Here is a 22660-nt window from a genome sequence, read left to right as displayed (position 1 = left end):
TTGACCCAAAACATTGCCAATTCCTCACACCCCACAGATACCGCTCAACACACTGACTTCCACCAGCCGATTGCTTGTTGCTTGTGAATGTGGTTCCCAGTCTAACTGGGTGAACTATGAGTAAACAGAACCCTAAGCAATACTCTCCGTTATATTAGCCTTTACTTTCCCAGTACTAAATCATAATTTTCCAGAAAGAAACCAGGTGTGAAGATCGTGGAGCAACACTAAATAAAACAGTTTAAATTAGTTTTCAAACTCTGCTGTTTTGCAAAGATTTGAGAAGACAAAGCTCTGAATAGAATGTTTCACCAGCAAATTTCAATCCCTTGCCTCATGATATAAGACTATAAGAAATGGGAGCAGAATTAGGCCATTTGGCCCATCACATCTGCTCCACTCTTCAATCATGGCTGATGTATTTTCCCCCTGAACCCCATTTTCCCTATAACCTTTGATGTCCTTACTAATCAAGAACCTATCAACCTCCGCTTTAAATATAGCCAATGACTTTGCCTCCACCGCTGACTGTGGCAATGAATTCCACAGATTCACCACGCTCTGGCTAAAGAAATTTATCCTCATCTAAGTTCTAAAGAGGTGTCCTTCTATTCTGAGGATGTGCTCTGGTAGTACACTCTCGACTCTCCCACCCTAGGAGACATCCTCTCCACGACAACTCTATCTCGGCCTTTCAATATTCAATAAATTTCAATGAGATCCCCCCACCCGCCCCATTCTTCTAAATTTCAGCAAGTACAGGCCCAGAGCCTTCAAACAAATCTTTTTCTGTACTTTTTTTCTGGTGCTTTTAAGCTTTTTCAAAACAGACAGAAATACATGATCCTGCTGAGGGACACAGCTTTCAGCTCACATTAGCTTGCTCTGGAAGAATACTGATTTGTTTTGTCCATGAATGCATGTAGCTGGGTGAGTGCATAATACAGCTGATGCAATCTAAAAACTTGATGCATTCCAAGGAGCACATATATACCACACTCTGATCACACTGGGTTACAGCTCTCATTAATGCAAGACTTGTTCCCTCAGTAGTCTAATCTTTCTTTTAAAGCCTGCTCCTTTTTTCTCTTCTGGAGCCATCCAGGCGATAAAGTATTTGTATTTTATAACAGTGTCTTCTGTAACCTCTGGACATACGCTGTAGCCAATGAGTTACCAGCCATGTGCAGGACTCCAGGGGCCAATTCATAAGTACATGGAGTAGGTCGTATCACCCTTGAAGCCAACTCAGAACAAAAAGATCAGCACTGATGTTTCGCATCATTGCGTAGAGGGTAGCGCAGAGGAGGTTGATGTCTGATTAGAGGGCATGAGTTATAAGGAGAGGGCATATAAACTGGATTGTTTTCTCTGGAGTGTTGGAGGCTGATAGAAGTTTATGAAATTATGGGTGATATGGACAGGGCAGACATTCTGAATCTTTCTTCCCAGGGTAGAAATAACAACATTTTTCAAACTCTTATTGTTTAAAGACCAACTTGTTATTCTAAATATTGATATTAATATCTCTTCTCACTGCTGCCATCAGGAAGAAGATACAGGAGCCTCAGAACTCACACCACCAGGTTCAGGAATAGTTATTATCCCTCAACCATCAGCCTCCTGAACCAAAGGGGATAACTTCACTCAACTTCACTTGCCCCATCATTGAAATGCTCCCACAACCTATAGACTTAGTTTCAAGGACACTTCATCGCATGATCTCAATATTTATTGTTTACTTATTTATTGTTATTATTTCTTTCTTTTTGCATTTGCGCAGTTTGTTGTCTTTTGCACTCTGATTGAACGCCCATCTTGGTGCGGTCTTTCATTGATCTATTAAGGTTGTTATTTTATTATGGATTTATTGAGAATGCCCACAAGAAATTGAATCTCAGGGTTACATATGGTGACATATAGGTACTTTGATAATAAAATTTACTTGGAACTTTTTTCTACGTTACACACTATGAGCAAGAAATCAAGTGCTCCAAGGTGAAGAATCACAAAGGTTCGTGTCCCTCCATAACTTTCTCCTCAAGTCCATCCTAAACAGGCAATCCTGAGACTACCACTGGTTTTGAGCTCTCCTTCTCCCTGTAACAAAAGCTCACATACATTTCACTTCCTAATTACTTATAAGACACAGGAGCAGAATTAGGCCGTTCGGCCCATCGAGTCTGCTTCCCCATTCTATTATTGACTGATTTATTATCCCCCTCAACACCATCCTCCTGCCTTCTCTGCATAACCTTTGATGCCCTTACTAATCAAGAACCGGTCAACCTCCACTTTAAATGTGCCCAATGACCTTGCCTCCACAACCGCCTGTAGCAATGAATTCCACAGATTCACTACCCTCTGGCTAAAGAAATTCCTCCTCATCTCTGTTTTAAAAGGACAATCATCTATTCTGAGGCTTTGCCCTCCAGTCCGAGTCTCCCCCCACTCTGGAAAACATCCTCTTCAAGTTCGCTCTATCTAGGCCTTTCAATAGTTGTGTTAAATACTATGAATTTGTAATCATCCTTGATTACAAATATTTCCTTGGGCCTCATGTATTATTTTAAGATTCCCCCATTCATCCAGGAGGGAGACTCTAGGGACCTGTAGGACTCTCCTCTCAAGGTTAGTTCTGGCTTAAATCTCATGCAAACAGAGGAAGCTACAGCAATACAACATTCATGCTGCACGGCAAAAGCCATAGGGGGTATATGAGAAAGAGCCCTGTTTTTCACACAGAGGGGGATAAAGCCAATAATGTTGTAGAAACTTTATTCTTGGCACTCAGGGGAAAATGACCTGCAGTGGTGGAGGAGATGGGTTCTGAAGGGATCATTCAACAACGACCTTCTTCAGTGGGATGATTGTGTATTGAAAGTTTAAAGTAAGTTTATTATCAAAGTATATACACTCAGTGCCCATGTTATTCAGTACAGGAGTGGAATCTGTTGTGATCTTCTGCTTCAAGGTTTGATGTGAGAAAAAATTCAGAGATGCTGTTCTGCACACCAGTGTTGTAAGGCGTGATTATCTGAGTTACTGTCACCTCCTGTCAGCTTGAACCAGTCTGGCCATTTTCCTCTGACCTCTCTCATTAACAAAACATTTTTCCCACAGAACTGCTACTCTCTTTTTTTTTGTTTCTCTGTAAGCTCTAGGGCAGGGGTTCCCAACTTTTTTTATGCCATGGATCCCTACCATAAACCAAGGGGTGATGGACTACAAGTTGGGAACCCCTACTCTAGAGACTGTTGTGTGTGAAAATCCCAGGAGATTAGAAGCTTCTGAGATACTCAAACTACCCCAATCATTCATTCCACATTCAAAGGCACTTAGGTCATATTTCTTCCTTATTCTGATGTTTGGTCTGAAAAACAACTGAATCTCTTCACTACATCTGGATGCTTTTATGCAATGAGTTGGATATTTGGAATTAGGTATACCTAAAAAATGGCCACTCAGTGTATATGTCACCATATACTACCTTGAGGTTCATTTTCTTGCTGGCATTCACAGTAGAACAAAGAATACAATAGAATCAATGAAAAACGACTCACAAAGAATGACAAACAACTAATGTGCTAAAGAAGACAAGCCATACAAATAATAAATAAATAAATAATATTGAGAACATGAGCTGTAGAGTCTATGAATCCATCGGTTGTGGAATCAGTTCACAGTTGAGGTGAGTGAAGTTATCCACAATGGTTCAGTAGCCTGATGGTTGAAGAGTAATAACTGTTCCTTAACCTGGTTGTGTGGGACCTGAGACTCCTGTACCTCCTTCCCAATGGCTGCAGCAAGGAGGGCTGGGGGTCCTTAATAATGGATGCTGCTATCCTGTGGCAGGATCCACCATCAAACACTATCTAACACTGCCGAGATGGATCTGAAGGGAGCTGGCGAGAATGGGGTACAAAGTAGGTCCGGGCGGGCTTAGTAAAAAAAATCAGTATGTGATTTTGGCCTGATGAAAGGTCCGTTTGACTGTGACTTTATAACCTTGCTGACTGCACTGGGACTGAGTACCTGGATTATCTGCTTCTGAGAAGTGGGGCAGATGCACCAAATCTGTCACTCCATACCACCAACTGAGCCACTGCTGATACTCGTAAAGGATCTGTATGATAAAACGGTGAGTTACGTGACCCATTGCTGAGGTAGGGTAAGGGCTGTGTAGGCTAGCTCAGGATGGTGGTGGATGTACGAAAGTAGCTATTCCTGAACCTAGAGGTGTGGGGATTCAGATTTCTGTACCTCCTGCCGGGAAGAGATGTGAAACCAAGGAGATGAGTGGTTAAACTGCTCAATCTGACTGTGGATATTTTTTATTGATGGAAGAGCAAGGCATCCTCTAGTCTACTTGAACAAATACTTTTGTTTTCCCCCATTCTGGTAGCATTCTCTCCCTTTTCTAGAGCTCAGAAGAATGAGGGGTGACCTCATTGAAACATATCGAATGGTGGAAGTCCTTGGTAGAATGGATGTGGAGAAGATGTTTCCTCTGGTGTGAGAGTCTAAGACCAGAGGACACAGACTCAGAACAGAGGGACGTCCTTTTAGAACAGAGATGAGGAGGAATTTCTTTAGCCGGAGGGTGGTGAATCGATGAAATTCTTTGCCACAGGCAGCTGTGGAGGTCAAGTTTTATGTATATATAAGGCAGAGGTTGATAGATTTTTGATTGGTCCGGGCATGAAAGGATATGGGGAGACAGCAGGAGTTCGGGGCTGAGAGAAAAATTGGATCAGCCATGATGAAATGACAGAACAGAATAATCTAATCCTGCCCCTATGTCTTATGGTCCCGTCCCCAAATCTTATGACCTGCCTATCACCTACTGTCTGCCTCCCCCATCAAATTTCCTTCTTCTTCAACCCATTTATCACCTCCAGCTTCTCCCATCACTCCCTTTCAAGACAACTCTCCCACTCAAATCTCACCTTGTCTCATCTGTCACCTATCAGCTTGTGCCTCTCCTGATCCCCCTATCTTTTACTCAGGCTTCTGTCCCCTCCCTTTCCAGTCTCGGCCTGAAACATCGATTGTTCTTTTCCCTCCCTCCACAGTCGCTGCCTGACCTGCTGACTCCCTCCACCATTTCACGTGTGTTCCTCAGCATTTCCAACATATAACATACGGCGCAGGCCCTTCAGCCCATAACGTTTAACATCCTAACTCTCTGCCGACTCTCGCACGTCTCTGACTAGCCAGAGGAACGTGTTTGTGTTTTAATGAGCTTGCATTTCATTCTTCTCAATTCTGTCTCTTTTGGGATACAGGTCACGTGAACATCAAAACGCAGAAGGAAATGTGTTGTTTTGTGTTAATGTCCAGCATAGTCCAAGTATGTGCTGGGGGCAGCCCACAAGTGTTGCCACTCTTCCAGCACCAACATGTCATGCCCAGAACTTACTAACCATTACTGATCCATGTTACATATTTAATATTTCAGTAATATTGTAAATATATTGTGTGATAAAGCATTCTTGTTTGTTTGAACAATTAAGTACAGGCGATATGTAAAATATATCTGTGGGCACGTGGCCAAGTGGTTAAGGCATTGGACTAGCAACCTGAAGGTTGTGAGTTCGAGCCCCGGCCTAGGGAACGTGTTGTGTCCTTGGGCAAGGCACTTAATCACACATTGCTCTGTGACGACACTGGTGCCAAGCTGTATAGATCCTAATGCCCTTCTCTTGGACAACATTGGTATCATGGAGGGGGGAGACTTGCAGCATGGGCAACTGCTGGTCTTCCATACAACCTTGCCCAGGCCTGCGCCCTGGAGAGTGAACACTTTCCAGGCACAGATCCATGGTCTTGCAAGACTAACGGATGCCTTACATGTAAAAAGAAGTGAATTACCTCACCACGTGATATGTATGCACCGCGCTTACAGTAAAAACAAGTTCGACTCACATTCCTGATTTGCCTGCTTTCCTTTCCAATAGATTTTTATGTTTTGGAGTTACAAAACATAACAATCTGTACATCTTTGGAATGTGGGAAGAAACTGGAGCACCTGGAGGAAACCCATGCAGTCACAGGGAGAATGTGTGTATGACCCCGATAGTCTCACAGGTGAAGTGTCGCCTCCCTTGGAAGGACTGTTTGGAGCCCTGAATGGTAGTGAGGGAGGAAGTGTAGGGGCAGGTTTGGCACTTGTTCCGCTTGCAAGGATAAGTGCCAGGAGGGAGATCAGTGGGGAAGGATGAATGGACAAGGGAGTCACGTAGGGAGAAATCCCTGCGGAAAGCAGACATTGGAGGGGGAGGGAGGGAAAGATGTGCATGGTGGTGCGATTCCACTGAAGATGGTGGAAGTTTTGGAGAATTATGTGCTGGAAGCAGAGGTGGTAGGTGGGGACAAGAGGAACCCTATCCCTGGCAACGTGGCGGGAGGATAGGGTAAGAGCAGACTTGCGTGAAATGGAAGAGGTGCATTTGAGGGCAGCATTGATGGTGGAGTAAAGGAAGCCCCTTTCTTTGAAAAAAGAGGACATCTCCTTTGTTCTAAAATGAAAAGCTTTTTTCATGGACTTAGACCATAGCCCACCATACTCCTACCATGCATGTACCTATCCAAACTTCTCCTAAACATTGGAATCAAAATTGCATCCACTAGTTATACTGGCAGCTCATTCCACACTCTCACCATCCTCTGAGTGAAGAAGTTTCCCCTCAGGTTCCCCTTAAATTCTCACCTTCCACCCTTAACCCATGACCTATTACATTCAGGAGGTATTTATTCAGATTCTTAGGTGGACAAGAGGTAAAAGGATATGATCCTAATGTGTGCAAATGGAACTCATGTAGATGCCAAAAAGGTGCATGGATGCGATGGGCCGGAGACCCTATTTCTGTGTTCTATTACCCTATGGCTCTATGTCCCTCCATGTCAAACATAAAGGCTTCCTCTTGTGACGGACTGCTATTGCTGGACCAAACGTGGTGAACCTGTAGTTTCAGTGAGACTAGAAGTAGGGGTCCTGGGTTAAGGGTGAAAAGTGAGAAGTTTAAAGGGAACATGAGGGGGAACTTCCTCACTTTGGGGGGAGGGTAAGAGTGTTGAACAGGTTGCCAGCGGAAGTGGTGGATAGGGGTTCGATTTCAACATTTACGAAAAATTTGGGGAGGTAAGTGGATGGGAGAGGTATGGAGGGCTATGGTCCAGGTGCAGGTCACTGGAACTAGGCAGAATGATAGTTCAACAAGCACTAAATAGCCCAAAAGGCCTGTTGTTATGCTGTTGTTCTCTATGACTTTTATAACTCTCGAACCTACATCGATCTCCCTCTACTGCAGGTTTATTATTTTTAGTTAGGAGACAATGCACACTTTGCTCACCATCGTTTTGCCCAGTTGTTAGTGCTGTGAATATATTCATCACCTGTACCCTAATATCTCAAAAACATTCTTATTATCATCATAATTTCTATATCGTTAGGCTACCAATTAATGGCTTTGTTCCAGTTACAGACCATCTGTTAAGCTTTGCGATTAGCCATGCAATGCCATGCTTAATACTGAATAATAATGAGTGTCAGCTGCTATAATTGACTATAATATTATCACTGGTAAATGTATCAGACATGTTCATACAGTGTAACCTGCCAATTGAAAGCTGACATATGCGTAGAAATAGTCAAAACTCATATTTCTGCCTCAGTCTCCCTCTCTCTCCCCCTCTAACCCTACCTCCCCCTCCCCTTCCCCTCTCCCCCTTCTCCCTCTCTCCCTCATTGAATCACTGCAGACCTTCTGATAAACCCTGGTCCCATGAAAGTTGGCATCCTAGAGTAGGTCAGTGGTGCAGTTGGTAGTCCACTGCTTTGCGGCACCAGAGACCCAGTGTCAATCCTGACCTTGAGTATTGCCTGGATGGGGTTTGGATGTTCTACTTCGGACCACATGTGTACCCCCTTACACTCCAGACCTGTGTGGATTAGTAAGTTGATTGCAACACATGCGATGTGCTGGAGGAACGCAGCAGGTCAGGCAGCATCTGTGGAAAAGAACAAACAATTGACATTTCAGGCTGAGACCCTCTTCAGGACTGAAAAGGAAGGAGGAAGATGCCAGAATAAAAAGGTGGGGTGAGGATCCACAGCCTCCTCGTGGCACAAGACTCCGACATGTCGGACTGGGAGTGGGAACCAGAATTAAAATGTTTGGCCACCAGGAAGTTCTACTTTTGGCGGACGGACCGGTGGTGCTCGGCCACTAAGTTAATTGACCATGGTAATTTACTCTTCATGTGTCAGTGATGGACAGAGTGGGAGTTGATAGAAATGCTGGGAGAATAAATTAAATTATCAAATTATAAACACAAGAGATTCTACAGACGGTGAAAACTTTCGCTTCATCCACAACAGGGAGGATTTCCCAGAGGCCATCCATTTTACTTCCAATCCCCATTCTCAATTCGACATATCAGTCCATGCCTCCTCTACTGCTATGATGAGGACACTCGCAGGTTGAAGGAGAAAACACCTCATATTCCACCCGTTGCCTTCAACCCGGTGGCATGAATATTGATCTTTCCACCTTCCAATGCCAGCTGGTGGCTTAGTGGCATCAGCGCTGAACCTCGGAGCGAAGGCTCCCAAGTTCGAATCCAGCTGGCTCCCTTGCACGCTTTCCATCCATACTGGGTTGAGCGTCGAGCTAGCAACTCAACCTCATAAAAATAAGAAAGCCTGCTAAAAAAAACACTGTCATGACGGCATCCCGATGACTCCACTCAGAGTTAAGGGCTTTCTTCTTCTTCTTCTTTACCTTCCAATACTTTCTCCCCAATCCCTGTTCTCTCCTTTTCTGTTCCCCATTCTGGCTTCTTCTTTACCCCTTCTCATCTCCTCACCTGCCCATCACCTCCATCTGTTGCCCGCTCCCCTTTCTCCCATGGTGCACTCTCCTCTCCTATCAGATACTTTCTTCTTCAGACCTTTATCTTTTCCACCTATCACCTCCCAGCTTCTTACTTCATCACACCTCCCCCACCCACATACCTTCCCACTCACCTGGCTTCACCTACCACCTGCCAGCTTCCCCTCCCCCACCTTCTTATTCTGGCTTTTTCTTCCTTCCTTTCCTGTCCTGATGAAGGGTCTTGGCTCAAAACATCATCAGTTTATCTCCCTCTGTGGATGATGCCTGACCTGCTTGGTTCCCCCACCATTTTGTGTGTGCCACTCTGAAATAAGTTAGGGTTGGATTGGTGTAAAAATGGGTATGTGATGTTCAATGTGAACTCGATACCCTGCTGGGGATGTTTGTGTTGTATGATTCTGACTACTCCGAGCTTTGGCTTTGGTTAATTGAAAGTATTGAGTTCTTAATCGAAATCAGAATCAAAGATCCAAAATACGTTTATTATCAAAGTACTCTATGCATGCAGTGTACAAACCTGAAATTTATCTTCCCACAGAATCCACGGAACTCCAAAAACAATATGGAACCCGTTCAAAGAACACCCAAGCTTGCAAAAAACAAACAAATCACACAAATGGCAAAAAAATGAGTGAAAACCAGAATATAAAACACCAAATCACAACTCATCGGGCCAGACCAGGCATGTCCAGTTCACCTCAGTTCAGGTCAATCTAGATCTGTGTCGTTGGTTAACTTCAGTCCACCCCAATGAAAATTGCACAAAAATAGCAACAAAAAAAGGAGTGACCAGAATTGAGAAACACATCATAACGTGAAATACAGACTCCAAATCACAAAGCACGTCAATTAAATCTCACCCAGGACCCAGGACTCCAGTGCCATCGTCCGGCAGTGTCAAGCCAGAGGGGATGCCAGAGAGAGAGAGATTCAATATCCCTGGCATATGTCGTGAAATTTGTTGTTTTGCGGAGCAGTGCATTGTAATATATAATAATATAAGTTACAATAAAAAACAAAGTCAATAAGTAGTGCTAAAGAGGAATAATGAGGTAGTGCTGGCTTAGAAATCTGACAGCAGAGGGGAAGAAGCTCCTTTTAAAATGTACAGTGTGAGTAGAGAAATAGTTAGATCCAAGTCTATTGTTTCAGATGCAGGGTGTTACGCCTGGTATGTTAAGTGCTTCTGACTCCCCAGATGCTGCCTGAGAGTGGGAAGGGGGCAGGGAGAGGGGAATCGTGGTTGGGAAAAGGGGAAGGGAGCAGGGATGGAGCGGGAAGCACCAGAGAGACATTCTGTAATAATCAATGAACCAATTGTTTGGAATCTTGACCTTGCCTGGTGTCTCAGGGCTGGGCGCGTCTGCACCCATGCGAACCCCTGCCCTGGCACTCCTCCCCTGCCACTTGGCCCACAGCAATCCACCCTTGTCATTCCCAACTTTGTTTGCTCCTGCCAGATTTACAAACTCTTTCTCTGCTCCACGTTGACAATGCAGTGCTGTGCAAAAGTCTCGGGCACCCTGGCTATATATGTGTGCCTAAGACTTCTGCACAATGCTGTATGTCATGAAATTTATTGTTTGCAGCAGTGGATTGCAATACATAATTTAAAGACTATACATTACAATAAATATATAGTAACTTAAATAAGTAGTGCTAAAAGAGAGCAAACAAAAAAGGAAATAGAAACCAGTAATATTGGTGTTTGCTCAGTGAGTTACAAAAGGACACGGCAATTGGTGCCATGGATACTGCAAGCTTCTGGGTACAAATTGGCACAGATTTGTGACCCAGAATGAGCTGCCCACAAATCTGTGGGTAGTGCCAAGAAATTACTACATGTATAGATGGAGCTTGCTGCAGTTAATTACTGCTGACATTTCATGGCATAATCACCTTGCTAATAATGTAATTGGTGATCACAATGTGAAACTCAATGCTGAGACACTCTGAAAAGAAGTAATTGGAAATGTAGGCATGCAATCCTGCAGGTAGGGAACATGTAACTAAACACATTGCTTAAGGTTTTAATTTTACATCTTTTAACTCCTCCCGTGCACAAGAGGTTCTGCAAATTACCTGCGGGATATCCAGAGTAAAACACACAAAGTGCTGGAGGAGCATAGCAGGTCAGGCAGCATCTATGGAGAGGAGTGAAGAGTCAACATTTCGGGCCAAGAACCTTCATCAAGACTGGAAAGGAAGGGGGAAGAAGTCAGATAAGAAGTGGGGAGGGGGAAGGAATACAAGCTAGCAGGTGATAGGTGAAGCCAGGTGAGAGGGAAAGTAGGAGGATGGGGGAGGAGGATAAAGTGAGAAGCTGATAGGTAAAGGTAAGTCCAATAGGAGAGGGAGGCTATTGCCTGCACCTGGTGCCTGTCCTCCTTCCCTTTCTCCCATGGTCCACTCTCCTTTCCTATCAGATTCTTCTTCTTCAGCTGTTTACCTTGTGTGTGTTATTCCTCTGTGCTTCATTCCTGCTCCTTATCTTTCAATCTTTTCTTGACAATCTTGCTGCATCCGAGATTATTGTAATTTCTGCATGTTCCCTTGCCATAATCATGGCCAATCACACGTGACTCATTGAGCTTCCTGATCACCAATCAATGACCAGGACAATTTGCATTTCCAGCCACAGTCTACCTTTTTGCAATCTTGCACCTTATTCTCTGCCTGCATTGCACTTTCTCTGTAGCTGTTGCACTTTCTCTGTAGCTGTTACACTTTACTCTGCGTGGTTGCTGTCAGCCACAATGCAGAGTATGATGATCTGATCTGTATGAACAGCACACAAGACAATGATGTGTGATGATCTGATCTGTATGAACAGCACACAAGACAAGCCTTCACTGTGTCTCAGTACATGTGACAATAGTAAATCAGTTCCAGTTCCGTCCTTGAGGCCAACCGCATCTTGGCCGATAGGTTAGAATGAACAGTGCCTACTCTGAGGTCTCTCACTCTGCTGGCAGTCCAGTGCATGGTTGTGGCAGCTGAGAAGCTTTAACCTGATATATTTTGCTGGCTCAGATGGATGTTAAAGATCTGTCATCACCAGCATTTCTCTATCAACCAAAGCTTTACAGTGAAAAAGATTAGAAGTGAATCACTGGTTACTTTCTGGGATTGTGCTGTGTAAAAAAAAATGGCTGCCAATGAGCAGTGCTTCATACAGATGCACCCAGTCATTCACTTCCATTCAATCCAACAGATTTGTCAGGCAAAATTTCCTCTTAAGGAAACGTGCTGACTTCAGCCTATTTTATCATGTGCCTCCAAGTACCCTGAGTCCTCAACCACTGAGGTGAGGCTATTTTGTTTTAGATTATGAGGACACTCAGTCCCCATTTATTGTCATTTAGAAATGGATGCATTAAGAAATGATACAATGTTCCTCCAGAGTGATATCACAGAAAAACAGGACAAACCAAAGACTAACACTGACAGAACCACATAATTATAACATATAGTTACAACAGTGCAAAGCAATACCATAATTTGATGAAGAGCAGACCATGGGCACGGTAAAAAAAAATCTCAAAGTCCCGATCGACTCCTGATAGTCCTCGATAGCAGGTGGCAAAAGGGAGAAACTCCCGGCCATAAACCTCCAGGCACCAACAACTGCCGATGCATTGGAAGCACCCGACCACAGCCATCCGTCCGAAAATTTCGAGCCTCCAACCAACTCCTCAGATACAGCCTCCCGAGCGCCATCCTCTGCTGAGCGCCTTCGACCTTGCCCTGGCCGCCAAAACAAGCAAAGCCGAGGATTTCGGGGCCTTCTGCTCCAGAAATTCCGGTTACCACACAGTAGAAGCGGCAGCGAAGCGGGCATTTCAGAAGTTTCTCCAGATGTTCCTCCGTACTCTCACATCTGTCTCCATCAAATCAGAATTGTGCACGGCACCCTACTTGACAGATAACAGATATCATTTACAGGAGTGGCCGTGCGCACTGTGTCGCGCTGCAGTCTTCTCCTCCTCCGATCTATAATTGGTCTATAATTTCCTTTTTTCTGCCTCCATCCCTTCTTAAAGAGTGGAATGACATTTTGAATTTTCCAGCCCTCCGGAACCATTCCAGAATCTAGTGCTTCTCAGAAGATCATTGCTTATGCAGACATGAACCCTTTAGCTGCCTCTTTCAGAACACCGGGGTGTACTTCATCCAGTCCAGGTGACTTTTCAGCTTCTCAAGCACCTTCTCCTTAGTAATAGCAACAACACTCAAAGTTCAAAGTAAATTTATTATCAAAGTACATATATGTCACCATATACAATCCAAAGATTCATTTTCTTGTGGGCATACTCAATAAATCCATAATAGAGTAATAACCATAACCGAATCAATGAAAGGCCACCAAACATGGGCATTCAGAGTGCAGAAGACAACAAACTGTGCAATTAAAAAAGGAAATAAATAATAATAATACATAAACAAGCAATAAATATGGAGTACATGAGATTAAGAATCCTTGAAAGTGAGTCTGTTGGTTCTGGGAATATTTCAGTGATGGGGCAAGTGAAGTTGAGTGAAATTATCCCCTTTGATTCAGGAGGTTGTGGGGTAAGAACGGTCCCTGAACCTGGTGGTGTGAGTTCTGAGGCTCCTGTACCTTCTTCCTACGGGCAGCAATGAAGAGAGAGCCGCCGTGGGTGGTGAGCATCCTTGATCATGGGTGCGGCTTTTCTGCGACAGCATTTCATGTAGATGTGCTCAATGGTTGGGATGGCTTTACCAATGATAGACTAGGCCATATCGGCGACTTTTTTTTACAGGATTTTCCATTCAAGGGCTTTGATGTTTCCATACCAGGCTGTGATGCAGCCAGTCATCACTACTCTCCACTACACATCTAGAGAAGTTTGTCAAAATTTTAGATGTCATGCCAACGTTTCACAAACTCCTAAGGAAGTAGAGGTGCTGATGTGTTTTCTTCATCAGTTCCTCATAGTTCCTCTGAAATGATAACACCGAGGAATTTAACATTGCTGTCCCTCTTCACCTCTGATCCCCTGATGAGGACTGGCTGATGGACCTCCACTTTCCTCAACCTGACATGAATAGTCAGTTCCTTAGTCTTGCTGACACTGAATGCAGGTTGTTATTATGGCACTACCCTGGCAGATTTTTAATCTCCCTCTGGCTGAGGTCTGCAAGTGAGGAAATCCAGGATCCAATTCCACAGAGGTATAGAGGCCAAGGTCTTGGAGCTTATCGATTAGGTTTGAGGGGATGATGAGCTGTAGTCAGTAAAGAACATCCTGATGTATGCATCTTGGCTGTCCAGATGTTCCAGGATTGAGTAAAGAGCCAAGGAGATGGCATCTGCTGTGGACCTATTGCTCTGGTAGGCAAATTGGAGTGGATCCCAGTTGCTTCTCAGGCAAGAGATGATATGTTTCATCAGCAGCCTGTCCCATCCACTTCAATGTGTTGTACTTCAGAGATGCTCTTTTGCACACCACTGTTGTTATGTGTGATTGTTTGAGTTACTGTTGCCTTCCTGCCAACTTGAGCCATTCTCCTCGGACTTCTCTCACAAACAAGGTGTTTTTATTTATTGATTGATTGATTGATTGATTGACATACAGCCCAAAGTAGGCCCTTCCAGCCCTTCGAGCCCCCCTGCTCAGCAAGCGCCAATTTAATCCTAGCCTAATCACGGGACAATTTACAATGACCAATTAACCTACCAACCGGTACGTCTTTGGGCTGTGGGAGGATACCGGAGCACCTGGAGGAAACCCACATGGTCACAGGGCGAATGTACAAACTCCTTAGAGGCAGCGATGGGAGCTGAACCCATGTCACTGGTGCTGAGAAGCGTAGCACTAACTGATTTTCATTATCAGAACTGCCACTCACTGGATGTTTCTTGTTTGTCACACCATTCTCTGTAAACTCCAGAGATTGTTATGTGTGAAAATCCCAGGAGATCAACAGTTTCTGAGATACTCAAACCACCCCTTCTGGCACCAACAATCATTCCACAGTCAAAGTCACTTAGATCACATATCTTCCCCATTCTGATGTTTGGCGTGAGCAACAACTGAACCTCTTGACCATGTCACTGTGCTCTTATGCATTGAGGTGATGCCACATGATTCACTGATTAGATAATTGCATTAATGAGCAAGTGTGCAGGTGTAACTAATAAAGTTGGCACTGAGTGCAATTTAGTGGGGGACTGGGATAGGTCAAAATAGAATCAGTGGGCCAAATGGCCTCTGCTGCAATATGAAAATATGGAAATTAAGGTTTTGGTTCCAGTAGACTGGCATTTGAGTCTTTTGCTTAACATTCGTCAGAACAATCGATGCGGCAATGAAATATTTATTTCAGCGCAATTGTTTATGTTTTCATAATTCATATACTGTACATATGTAGGGTGTTAACGCAGCATATTGCAATAAATCATTTAGTGATTGCTGTTCCTGATGAGTGCAGGAGATGAGTCAGAAAGTGTTTAAATTTACCAAGCGGCCCACTGCTCACCATCCAAAACACGTAGTCATTTTGTGCAGCCCCACCTTGCACAAACACCGAGGGCTAATATATCTTTTCAGTGTGTGTCAGAATGCGAGTAATTCAGAGGAATTATTAAGGTAAAGATTACGGAGAGAGTGTGATTATTGGACTGTAAGCTTGATAATTACTTCAAGCTGCTGGAACATTCATCACTGTGTTGCTACGTACTGCCCACTGTCAGCTCTTCCCAGATCGGAACAGCTTTGTTGCTGCGGTTCGTCTGCAGAAATAAATACATTAAAGCATTGTGGCTTCACAGTGAAGGGTGCCCGCTGTCGTGCTTGTGAAATCGAGGAACTTGCAGCACCGAGGCAAGATAAATAGATCTTGCACTGAGCAACTTCTTCTACATTCGCTCAGCCACCAGTCCTTTCTGTGGAACATTGTACACTCAGTGGCCAGTTTATTAGGTACACCTGTACACCTGCTCGTTTAACGCAAATATCATGTGGCAGCAACTCAATGCATAAAAGCATGCAGACATGGTCGAGAGGTTCAGTTGCTGTTCAGACCAAACATCAGAATCAGGAAATAATAGGATCTAAGTGACTTTGACTGTGGAACAATTGTTGGTGCCAGGTGGGCTGGTTTGAGTATCTCAGAAACTGCTGATCTCCAAGAATTTTCATACACAACAGTCTCTAGCGTTTACAGAGACTGATGAGAAAAACAAAAAAAAAAATCCAGTGAGCGGCTGTACTGTGGGTGAAAACACTTTGTTAATTCATGAGAGAGGTCAGAGGAGAATGGTCGGACTGGTTCAAGCTGAGAGGAAGACGAGAGGAATGCAAATAACCACACATTACCATGCGTCACAACAGTGGTGTGCAGAAGAGCATCTCTGAACGCACAGCACATCGGACCTCGAAGTGGATGGGCTACAGACGCAGAGAACCACAGACATACATTCAGTGGCCATTTTATTATGTACCAGAGCTGTATAAGGTGGCCACTAAGTGTATGTGCTGTTTCGTACCGGACAAGATAAGGATACACTTGCTTGATTTTGACTCAGGGGATGGTATTTGCATGCAGCTCGATTAGAAAGCACTTAACTCTTTCGTGTGCAAGCTCTAGTGTACTGCAAGCCACAGTGCTTTGCCTCAGAATTAAAATTCTGCATCTTAAAGAGGAATGGTTTCTTACAAATTATTCTTGTTTTATCAGTGTATAGCCTAATCGATTTACCAGTCCATGACTAAGATTGGTTTCCTGAATTAGTCAATTTTCGCAGTATATTTTCTACAAGCTCGAAAGCTCTGTATAATTGAATTATCTTCGCGGCCAAATACTGCCTGGTTGCTCATGTTAATGGAGTGGAGGGTTTGGGACAGACAAACGGGAGGAGGAGAAGATTTCAATCTCAGTTACAGACCTTTTATCTGCAGCGGCTGATTGAAATGCTTATTATAGAAAGGGCCATGCGACCTTTATTATAGGGTAAAGGTACGTGTTAGGGCAAGAGATGCTGTCAGAATTGCACTGACCTCGAATAAAGTTTGTACTGCATTATTGATCGTGTTCTACCTTCTCTAAAGATACTCAGATCAATTTTGTGGCAAATTGCTTGGATATGACACACAGACCTGCAGTAAGACACTTAGAGAGAGATTCAAGAGTTTCAGAATTCATTGGCTGACCTTTTCAACTTGCTCGCACTCCCAACAATGTCATTGTTCTACAGAGCAGACTAGATAGCTCCTCTAAAACCTCTTAGAGCAGAGGTACATGGTTCCCTGTAAATGGATCACAGGGTGGTGAAGAAGGCTTTTGGCACATGGCCTTTATCAGAGCATTTAATATAGAACACAGAACATTGCAACACAGTATGTGCTCTTTGGTCCATGATATGGAGCATCGATTTCTCTAACTGCCAGTAGTTTCTCCCCCTCCCCTTGCCATTTTTCCCAATTCCCCATTCTGGTTCCCCTTTCATCCCTTCTCCTCCCCTTCCTCTGGTTCCTCTCCTCCTTCCCTTTCCTCACTGTCCTCTACTATCAGATTCCTTCTTTTTCAGCCCATTACCTCTCCCTCCCAGCTTCTCACTCCATCGTCCTACCCCCACCCACCCGCCTTTCCCCTCACCTGGTCTCTCTTATCAGAAACCAGCCTGCACTCCTCCCTCTCCCTCCCACCTTCATCCTCCTTCTTTCCAGTCTCAGTGAAGGGTCTCAGCTGGAAACAGCGTCTGCTGATTCCTCCCCATTGATGCTGCCTGACCTGCTGAGTTCCTCCAGCATTTTGTGCGTGTCACACCTTATATTTCCAGTGGAAGTCTTTCCAATGCCATTCTCAGTGGGGTGACGTGACAGGGTAGCGGTTGCCATTACGCTTTACAGCACCGCCGATCCAGGTTCATTTCCCAGTGCTGCCTGTAAGAGGTTTGTATGCTCTCCCCATGACAACGTGGGCTTTCTCTGGGTGCTCCAGTGTCCTCCCACGTTCCAAAGACTTACAGGTTAGACTCAGCAAGTTGTGACCATCGTTATGTTGGCCCTGGAAATATGACGACATTTGTAGGTAGCCCTCAGCACGTCCTCGGATTGCGTTAGACATTGACACAAACAACGCTATTCACTGATCTTGATCTTTTTTTAACCTACCCAAGCAAAGGGTGTCACAACATCTTATTCCCATTGTGGGTCTGTAGCTACTAAGACCATTGTATCCAGCGAGCGTCAGGTACCTGATGGGGAAGTTTCAAATGTTTACGATTCCAATGGCGGGAGGAATGGTGGTCGGAGAACTCTTACCGTCTTTGATGTCCAGACATGGAATGCCTAACCAGACCTATCTTCTGTCAGTCACCGCACTCAGAAATAAATTATAGACAATAGACAATAAGTGCAGGTGTAGGCCATTCGGCCCTTCGAGCCGGCACCACCATTCACTCTGATCATTGCTGATCATCCACAATCAGTATCCAGTTCCTGCCTTATCCCCATAACCTTTGATTCCGCTATCTTTAAGAGCTCTATCCATCTCTTTCTCGAAAGCATCCAGAGACTTGGCCTCCACACCCTTCTGGGGCAGAGCATTCCATATATCCACCACTCTCTGGGTGAAAAAGTTTTTCCTCAACTCCATTCTAAATGGCCTACCCCTTATTCTTAAACTGTGGCCTCTGGTTCTGGACTCACCCATCAGCAGGAACATGCTTCCTGCCTCCAGCGTGTCCAATCCCTTAACAATCTTATATGTTTCAATCAGATCCCCTCTCATCCTTCTAAGTTCCAGAGTATACAAGCCCAGTCGCTCCAATCTTTCGACATATGACAGTCCCGCCATCCCGGGAATTAACCTTGTGAACCTACGCTGCACTCCCTCAAATGATCTGCTCTGCTTGGAATTTAAGAGCCGATAGTGAGGTGGCGAGTGATTTGGTTCCTTGTTTCCCTCATGGGGCATGGGCACCATGCTACTGTAGCGGTTAGAGCTATGCCATTACAGCTTGGGGCGTCGGAGTTCAGTGTTCAATTCTGGCGCCATCTCTAAGGAGTTCCTACGTTCTCCTTCTGACCGTGTTGGTTTCCTTCCACAGTCCGAAGACCTACTGGTTATTAGGCTAACTGGTCATTGTAAACTGTCCCGGGATTAGGGTTAAGTTGGTGGGTTGCCAGGTGGAGCGGCTCAAGGGGTCAGAGGGCCAGTTGTGAGCTGTATCTCCAAAGAAACGAATAAAATGAAACAATAAATAAATTCTCCAAAAGCAGCTGAACTAGTAGATAGAGGAATTCCTCTGATTTCACCAGCAACGGACTCACGGCACAGGGTTCACTCGCTGTGGAAATGTTTGGTTTTGTGACAGTCGTTGTGCACGTTTGTCCTTATTATTGAAAGATTATTAATTTATGTTCATTCCTTTCTCTTCCCCACCCCCACCTTCCTGACATCTTCCACCTCTGTGACTGTCACAAATCTCACCGTCCACCTCACATCCTCCCCTCAACACCACTCTCACCCTCCTCTCCCTCCTCACACCCTCCCCTCGACACCACTCTCACCCTCCTCTCCCTCCTCACACCCTCCCCTCGACACCACACTCACCCTCCTCTCCCTCCTCACACTCTCCCCTCGACACCACACTCACCCTCCTCTCCCTCCTCACACCCTCCCCTCGACACGACACACATCCTCCTCTCCCTCCTCACACCCTCCCCTCGACACCACACACACCTACCCCACCATCCTCACCCTCCACTCTCCCTCATCCTGCTCTCCTACTCACACCACACTCCCTCATCCTCCTCATTCCCTCACCCTCCATATTCCTTCACCTCACTCCCTCACCTTCCTCACACCCCACTCTCCACACTCCCTCACCCCCCACACTCTCTCACTCTCCTCGCTCCCTCACCCTCCTCCCATCATACACACCCTAACCAAATGCTACCACCTGCACCTGACCCCACGTTCCTCACTCTGTCCCACTCACATCCTGCCCTCCCCTTGCCTTGCCTCCCACCACGCACCTGACCCCACCTGCACCTGACCCCACCTTCCTCACTCTGTCCCACTCACATCCCGCCCTCCCCTTGCCTTGCCTCCCACCACGCACCTGTGCCTTCTTTCCTACCTCTCCTACCTCCTACCTCCTCCCCCTCCCCATTACCCATCCCCTTCTCCCCCTCGATCTCTCGGTGAATCATCATTTCAACGTCATTGAAGACACCAATGGATTCCAGCCATCTCACCAACCACTGAGCACCCATTTCGCATTTGTCTGTGCCATAGGCTTCACCATAGTGCGGCTTTGAGAGCCAGAACCCTGAGTGTCTCCTCCGCTCACTGCCCTCCACTGAGCTCTCTGTGTGTGGATGAAGCCTACCTGCCCCATACAGGTTCCCCTCGCCCTCAAACTGAGCTGTTTCTGATCTGAAGTTGATGCAATAGTTCACACGGCAAGCAACTCCCTTGGAATAAGGAGCTCACAGCAATACAGCACAGGAATGGGCCCTTCTGCCCCCACAGTTTCTGAGCTAGGCCATGATGACAAACAAAATGGCGGGAGGCACAGTTAGCATGCTGCCATTACACTGCCAACAACCCAGATTCAATTCCCACTGCTGTCTGTACGTTCTCCCCGTGACCACATGGGTTTCGTCCCACATTCCAAAGATGCACCAGTTTGTTGGTTAATTGGTCGCATGGGTGTAATTGGTTGTGCAGCCTCCGGGGGCTGGAAAGGCCTGAAACCGTACTGTATCTCTAAATAAAAAAATTAAAAATTAAAATGAATCTCATCTGTCTGCGCAAAGTCCATATCCTTCTGTGTTCATGTATTTCAATCAGGTCACACCTCAGCCTCCAGAGGCAATAATCCAGGTTTGTCCAACCTTTCCACATAGTTCACACTCTCCAATCCAGGCCACACGCTGGTGAACCTCTTCTACAACCCTGTCCAAAGTTGTCACCATCCTTCCTGTAATGTACCGATGGGAACTGCCCGCGATGTGGCTGCAGCATGAGAAAAAGAGATTTTAAAGATTAGCTTCATTTGTCACATGCACAGTGAAACATGCAGTCAAATCCATCGTTTGCATCAACGACCAATTCATTCGAGGATACGCTGGGGGAAGCCAAAAGCGTCTCCCTGCTTCCAGCGCCAACATAGCATGCCCACAAATTATCAACCATAATCCATACGTCTTTAGAATGTAGGAAGAAACCGGAACGCACAGAGGAAACCCACGCAGTCACTGGGAGAACGTACAAATTTCTAACAGAATTGAACCTGGGTAGTTGGCGCTGTAATAGTGTCATAGAAACATAGAAACATAGAAAATAGGTGCAGGAGTAGGCTATTCAACCCTTCGAGCCTGCACCGCCATTCAATATGATCATGGCTGATCATCCAACTCAGAACCCTGCACCAGCCTTCCTTCCATGCCCCCGATCCCTTTAGCCACAAGGGCCATATCTAACTCCCTCTTAAATATAGCCAATGAACTGGCCTCAACTGTTTCCTGTGGCAGAGAATTCCACAGATTCACCACTCTCTGTGTGAAGGAGTTTTTCCTAATCTCAGTCCTAAAAGGCTCCCCCTTTATCCTCAAACTGTGACCCCTCGTTCTGGACTTCCCCAACCTCGGGAACAATCTTCCTGCATCTAGCCTGTCCAACCCCTTTAGGATTTTATACGTTTCAATCAGATCCCCCCTCAATCTTCTAAATTCCAACGAGTATAAGCCTAGTTCATCCAGTCTTTCATCATATGAAAGTCCTGCCATCCCAGGGATCAATCTGGTGAACCTTCTTTGTACTCCCTCTTTGGCAAGGATGTCTTTCCTCAGATTAGGAGACCAAAACTGCACACAATACTCCAGGTGTGGTCTCACCAAGGTCTTGTACAACTGCAGTAAATGCCAGCATACTATTCGCCTTTTTCACCGCCTGCTGTACCTGCATGCCCACTTTCAATGTCTGGTGTATAATGACACCCAGGTCTAGTTGCACCTCCCCTTTTCCTAATCGGCCACCATTCAGATAATAATCTGTTTCCCTGTTTTTGCCACCAAAGTGGATAACTTCACATTTATCCACATTAAATTGCATTTGCCATGAATTTGCCCACTCACCTAACCTATCCAAGTCACCCTGCATCCTCTTAGCATCCTCCTCACAGCTAACACTGCCGCCCAGCTTCGTGTCATCCGCAAACTTGGAGATGCTGCATTTAATTCCCTCATCCAAGTCATCAATATATATTGTATTGTAAACAACTGGGGTCCCAGCAGTGAGCCTTGCAGTACCCCACTAGTCACTGCCTGCCATTCTGAAAAGGTCCCGTTTATTCCCACTATTTGCTTCCTGTCTGCCAACCAATTCTCTATCCACATTAATACCTTACCCCCAATACCGTGTGCTTTAAGTTTGCACACTAATCTCCTGTGTGGGACCTTGTCAAAAGCCTTTTGAAAATCCAAATATACCACATCCACTGGTTCTCCCCTATCCACTCTACTAGTTACATCCTCAAAAAATTCTATGAGATTCGTCAGACATGATTTTCCTTTCACAAATCCATGCTGACTTTGTCCGATGATTTCACTGCTTTCCAAATGTGCTGTTATCACATCTTTGATAACTGACTCTAGCAGTTTCCCCACCACCGATGTTAGGCTAGCCGGTCTATAATTCCCCGGTTTCTCTCTCCCTCCTTTTTTAAAAAGCGGGGTTACATTAGCCACCCTCCAATCCTCAGGAACTAGTCCAGAATCTAA

At 45.2% G+C, this 22660-nt stretch overlaps 1 protein-coding gene across 2 annotated transcripts in view; it reads left to right on the top strand.

The window, feature by feature from the left end:
* The window catches only part of LOC134347828 (neural cell adhesion molecule 2-like), a 632407-nt gene that overhangs the window by 583566 nt on the left and 26181 nt on the right, over nucleotides 1-22660 (top strand). Inside the window, exon 16 of one of the 2 annotated variants that reach the window (XM_063050291.1) lies at nucleotides 20106-20870. The exons of the other annotated variant lie outside the window; for it this stretch is intronic. Within the exon in view, the coding sequence (XP_062906361.1) occupies nucleotides 20106-20194 (89 nt within the window). The 3' untranslated portion in view covers nucleotides 20195-20870. Of the gene's footprint in view, nucleotides 1-20105; nucleotides 20871-22660 lie in introns of those variants that run through there. 2 annotated transcript variants of the gene reach the window in all.

This window comes from Mobula hypostoma, chromosome 6 (assembly GCF_963921235.1).
Source record: "Mobula hypostoma chromosome 6, sMobHyp1.1, whole genome shotgun sequence".
NCBI lineage: Eukaryota > Metazoa > Chordata > Chondrichthyes > Myliobatiformes > Myliobatidae > Mobula > Mobula hypostoma.
The sequence above is the reverse complement of the archived record's forward strand: the minus strand, read 5'-3'. Positions and strand labels throughout refer to the sequence as shown.